General features: G+C 37.1%; 1 protein-coding gene across 1 annotated transcript; it reads right to left on the bottom strand.

The window, feature by feature from the left end:
- Positions 1-941: 941 nt before the first annotated feature.
- On the bottom strand, positions 942-4,605 carry LOC136798982 (uncharacterized). The gene is made up of 2 exons (XM_067055667.1): positions 3,098-4,605; positions 942-1,533 (listed from the first exon to the last, which is right to left on the bottom strand). The coding sequence occupies exons 1-2, from the start codon at positions 4,603-4,605 to the stop codon at positions 942-944; spliced, it is 2,100 nt and encodes a 699-aa protein (XP_066911768.1).
- Between the last annotated feature and the right edge of the window lie 1,326 nt (positions 4,606-5,931).

The following is a 5,931-nucleotide window of genomic DNA, read 5'->3' as shown; positions in this document are numbered from 1 at the left end:
CCGCTATGAATACGGCGCGATGGTCCGGAACTAGCTAAACTTGCTGCGAGGCTTGGGTAAGCCAGCAAAGTGAACTTGTAAAGTTTGGTGTCGCTTAAGTGAACTAGCGGGTGTCGCTTAAGTAAACTTGTAAGGTTTGGTGTCGCTTAAGTGAACTAGTGGGTGTCGCTTAAGTAAACTTGTAAGGTTTGGTGTCGCTTAAGTGAACTAGTGGGTGTCGCTTAAGTGAACTTGTAAGGCTTGGTGTCGCTTAAGTGAACTAGAAGGTGTCGCTTAAGTGAACCAGTAGGTGTCGCTTAAGTGAACTAGTAGGTGTCGCTTAAGTGAACTAGTAGGTGTCGCTTAAGTGAACTAGTGGGTGTCGCTTAAGTGAACTAGTAGGTGTCGCTTAAGTGAACCAGTAGGTAAGTGAACTAGTAGGTGTCGCTTAAGTGAACTAGTAGGTGTCGCTTAAGTGAACTAGTAGGTGTCGCTTAAGTGAACTAGCGGGTGTCGCTTAAGTGAACTAGTAAGTGTCGCTTAAGTGAACTAGTAGGTGTCGCTTAAGTGAACTAGTAGGTGTCGCTTAAGTGAACTAGCGGGTGTCGCTTAAGTGAACTAGTAGGTGTCGCTTAAGTGAACTAGTAGGTGTCGCTTAAGTGAACTAGTAGGTGTCGCTTAAGTGAACTAGTGGGTGTCGCTTAAGTGAACTAGTGGGTGTCGCTTAAGTGAACTAGCGGGTGTCGCTTAAGTGAACTAGCGGGTGTCGCTAAGTGAACTAGTGAATTCTGGCTGGTCAGTAAATTATATCTTAGACGGTGGCCCACTTTCTGAAATGTGCCATCGTCAGTCCGGTACTATCATTTTGGGTGGTGTCGCTTAAGTGAACTTGTAAAATATACTAGTTCACTTAAACGACACCGACCACGCTAACGTCACCTGATCCGATACATCTTTTTCCTTCAAATAATCGACAAATCAAGCATCAGTTTTTTGATGAGTTGTCTACCTTTCGGGATCCAATATTGTGATCGAAGTTCGTTGAGTGTATCTTTCGTTTTGTTGTGACCGACATTTTTGTGACTTTTGAGCACAATTAGTTCAGCAAGTCGGCTATTTCGTGGTATTAGAATAGGAAATTTCGTGTCGAACGGAAGAGGTGCATTTCCTAATCTTCCTTTACATCGTAGAATACCATGATCGTCTGTGAAAACGTTGAGATTTCTCTTCAGTTGGTTGAGCTCGGATGAGCTAAATTCTTTCTGTACTTCAAGGATCCATAGCTTCTTGGCGTCCACCATATGATCGATTGATTCTTCGGCACCATGCCTCTTATTTAGCTTAGTGTTTTGAACACTCTGTTTCAAGTTTCTCACGAACCTTAAAACTTTGGCCGTAACCCGAAGTAAACGGGTTAACGAACCGAATCTTCTTGGATCGAGGATGCCCAATAAATTCGGGACCTCGACTCCATCACTAAAAATCGTATGACTTTCATCAGATTGTGGTATTTCACACGAATCTGGATAAGGATACTTACGAACAATATTATAGCTGTCAAAAAGAACGAGATTAAATTCAGGATTAGCAGCTAAACAAGTAACTTTCTCTTCATCATTAAGGTCAGAGAATTCAAATTCAGTCCCAACAAATAAATTAACAGTTTCTGTAGAATGTTCTGATTGTTTTGAAAAATTATCACCTGGCTTGAGATCTGGCCAATGTTCTTTGGAGAGGGATAAAAATTCGGGACCGTTCAACCACCTCTTATTTTGCACAATTTGGGACAATACCAAACCCCTAGTAACATCGTCAGCAGAATTTTGTAAAGTAACAATTAGTTTCCAAACAAAAGTTTTTGAATTCACTCTAATTTCATTTACTCGATTTTGAACAAATTGTTTGTAAACTTTTTTTTCGTTTTTGAGCCAACAGTAAAAAACGGTGGAGTCTATCCAAGCATAGAGATTATCAATCAATAAAGTATCTTTCAATTCAGATTTGACTTGATTTAGAACAAGTGTTAAGATTTGAGCCCCGGAGAGTTCTAATTTGGGGACTGTACTACCCTTCATGGGACCAATTCGAGATTTGCCTGTAGCTAACGAAGTGCTAACAAGGCCGGAATCAAATTCAGTTCTTAAGTAAACACAACAGCCATATGCTCTTTTTGAATTTCACTAAATCCATGTAGTTCACGTGAAACTACACGATCGTTAGTTGTAGTATAGCAATATGGTCTCAGAAAACTTATTTCTTTAATTTCTCTCAAATCAAGTAAAATTTGCTGCCAGGTAGAAATCAGCTCAGGAGGGATTATTTCATCCCAATCAATTTTGGCATTGCATGCAAATGTCTTGAAACAAAACTTTTAGCTTAACGATTAGTGGATTTATAAGTCCGAGAGGATCGAAAATGGATGATGTAAACTGTATAACATTTCTTTTTGTTAGTAACGAAAATTCTGATGTGTGTAAGGAACTTTCGAAATTAAGATTGATATTATCATTACCTTTATTCCATGGGAGTCCGAGCACTTTAGTGAGGTCACATTTGTCGAGTACTTGATTCTCACCTTTGAACAGTTCCTTTAGATTTCGTTCGAGCATTTCACAGTTCGATTGAGCTTTTCATAAATTGAAATTAGCTTCAGCAAAATGTCCTTTGCAAGACGTATAGAATTCACGAGCCTCAGCATGAGTGTCAAAACTAGTGTAGGGTCGTCGACGTGTAAGGAATGGAGTAGCAGATCATGAACTGTCGTATCTTGTATTTTGTTGATATGATGTCTGAGTGTTCCATTTAACAGAAACGGAGAGGAGGTAACTCCAAATAAAACGCGATAAATACGATAAGTAACGAGTTGATTTGTATCAAAATTCTTAAAATCAATATCATTGATGTCTTTCAACCATAAAAAACGAACGAAATCACGATCTTTCTCATTCAACATGATTTGCCAAAAAGCTTTCTCGATGTCTGCAACTAAACCAATTTTCTTGGCACGAAAACGGAGGAGAATTCCGAATAAAGACGTTGTGAGCGAACGTCCTGGATCCAAACAGTTATTTAATGAAGGACCATGCGTTGAAGAGCTAGCATCGAAAACCATTCTGACCTTTGTAGTAATACGGTCATCTCTGCACACTGGTCGATGCGGTAAATAAAACGCGTTCTCGGGGGCGGAGTTGGAACTTCCTCAATCACACCTAATTCAATCTGTTCTTTGATAATTGTATCATAAGTTTCTAAAAGTTTTTCATTCGATTTGAAATGTTTCAGAAGCACTGATTTAAGTCGATGTTTGCTGTTCTCATAATTGTTGTTCAAAATTTCGTATTGTTCCAAAAACGGTAACGAGACTTCATAACGTTTAGCCTCTTCATTGAAAGAAATATCATTTTCGAAATTTTCGATAGCAGCAGATTTGATTTCATCAATCGATTCTTGGACATTTTCAGAGTCCCAGAATTTGTTCAAAGTTTTTTGTAAATTTGTGTTCGACTCTCGTATTTCATACTGACATTCTAGCACGTGTGTAGTTAAAACGTTTGATTCTAACGGATTCTTGTCAATGGAGCCAGACAAAACATAGCCTAGCTTAGTATCAATAGCAACCAAAGTTCCTTTGGAATTTTTAACTTTATGATCATTGAAAAATCGCCAGTAGTTATCAGCACCGATCAAAATGTCAACGACTAAAGGTGAATTCTTAGGGTTTGAATCAGCGAACTTTAACGAGGCGAACTCGGGAATTTCGGAAACACTGTCGATGTTTTGATTCTTCAGTGGGTGGCAAATTTCGTTGCACAAAGCAGTCACTGGAATTTCACAGTTCTTTCCTTTCACGGTAAATTTAAAAACATTCAAAGTTTTGTTCGTAGAATTATCATCAAAACTTGTTATACAGATATCTTTCGTCGCGGTGGGTTTAAGATCAATACTTTTTGCAGCTTTTGGTGTGATGTACGAAATTTGTGATCCCAAATCAAAAAGAATTCTCATTTTCTGTTCTTTTGTTTCACTCGAAACGGAAGCGGTAGCAGTTTGTAAAAATACATGATCTCTCTTTGACCCAGCTGCCACACAAGAAACACCCTCCTCTTTTTCCTCCTTTTTATTATTGGAAGTGTCTTTCTCTTTCTCTTTTGTGAGAGTAGGAGAAGATTCATTTTTATCCTGTTCATTATTCATACAAATCGTGACGTGGTGTTTTCTTTTGCACACAAAACATTTAATATTTGTTCGGCATTGTTGAGATGAATGGCCAATTTTGAAACAACAAAAGAAACGTTTTTCTTTAATTATAATCGACTTTCTCACTTCTTTATCCTTTACTATATCACAATACTGTTCTCTGTGATTTCGTTTACTAAAGACGCATTGTTTCTTTTCATTGCCTCCCCTTCCAGAATTTCGTGAGGATGTGTTGTCATGACGACTAGACTTTTGTGTGAGACCCAACAAAGAACTTCCCGTAAATTCTTGTAAACAACTTGATGTATTTGTAGAAATTTTCTCACGAGATTCGAGTTCATTTTTGAATGTTTTTAAAAGGGTCAATAAATCAAACTGTTTTTCACTTGAAACGTTTCTTGAAATGATAAGTTGTAATTCTGCAGGCATTTTGTTCATCAAAAGTGGGATCAAAAGTGGCCCATATTCCTCGTTTTTCATGTTAAAAGTTTCTAAATTTCGTAACTGAGTTTCAACAGTGTAAAGCTTTCAAATCATTGACATTAGTTACCGATTCAAGTTCAATAATTTTTCCCATTTGAAATGATATAAGTTTTTCCTTATTTCCGAATCGCTCTTTTAACAGTTCAAGAGCCTTGGGATAATTTTCGCTCGATAAATGAAATCCCTTCAATAAATTTTCTGCATCCCCTTCCAGATATCCCTACGTCGGGAATGTTTTTTTCATTGTGCACGGCTACATTAAATGATTCAATAAACGATTGATAATCAGCTGGATTCCCAGAAAACTGTTTGATCTTTATAGTTGGGAGTTTCACGTTTGTTTTTGCTTTCACGACGGATTGGACAGGACTGATAGGAGTAGAGTGCTCGACATTAGTAGACCCCCCACTAGTGCTCTTTCCCTTAGAAAATTTGGCAACAAAATTTTCAATCTTAGGTATTTCGTAGTTGGTTTTGACTTTGTAATCCAATGCATCGTTCATAATCGAATCGTAATCGTCATCCTCTGTCTCGACATCTGCGATTTCTTGATACAATTCCATAATAATTTTAAGTTTATCTTTGACAGTATCTTTTAAAACGACCAAATAATCAATTTTGTCAGTTTCCAGCTTTGATTGTTCAGTATGCATAATAGCTTTAATTTCTCCCTCAAGTAATTTATTAACATACGAGATAAGTCTACCACGTTGTCTTTTAGGATTTTTCTCAGCCATGATAAATAAACAACTTTTTGACCAAATAATAAATCAACTTTTTCAACCAAATAATCAAATTTTCTCAACCAAATAAATCAATAAAGTTTAGATTTTTCTTCTTGTTTGTTGTTGTTTTATAATAAACTATATCTCTTCCAACAACCCAAACACAAATGCCCCAAGTGGCATTTCAAATTTGTAAAATTTTAAAAACACGAGATCATACGGCTCGGTGTGACCATTATTGTATAATGTATATTGAGTACTAATCTTTCAAAAGATAAAACATGTGACTATGTATAAAGTGCGCCGAGTTGGCTACTAACACAAAATATATACACCGGGTATAGATTATGCTACAACGGATTCAGTGATTCAAAAATATCAAATTTATGTCTGAAAACGTTATGCACAGGAAGCAGTGTAATAAACAAGGGGAGGAAAAAATTAAGAAATTTGTAACTTCTAAATTTTTGACGTCAAAAATCTACGTCAGAACCGCCGGATTTGTTTCATGTCAAAAATTGCAACGTCAATTCTGCGCGATGGATCA

Source organism: Clytia hemisphaerica, unplaced genomic scaffold (assembly GCF_902728285.1).
Source record: "Clytia hemisphaerica strain Z4C2 unplaced genomic scaffold, Clytia hemisphaerica genome assembly, whole genome shotgun sequence".
Lineage (NCBI taxonomy): Eukaryota > Metazoa > Cnidaria > Hydrozoa > Leptothecata > Clytiidae > Clytia > Clytia hemisphaerica.
This window is presented reverse-complemented; position numbering and strand designations above follow the sequence as displayed.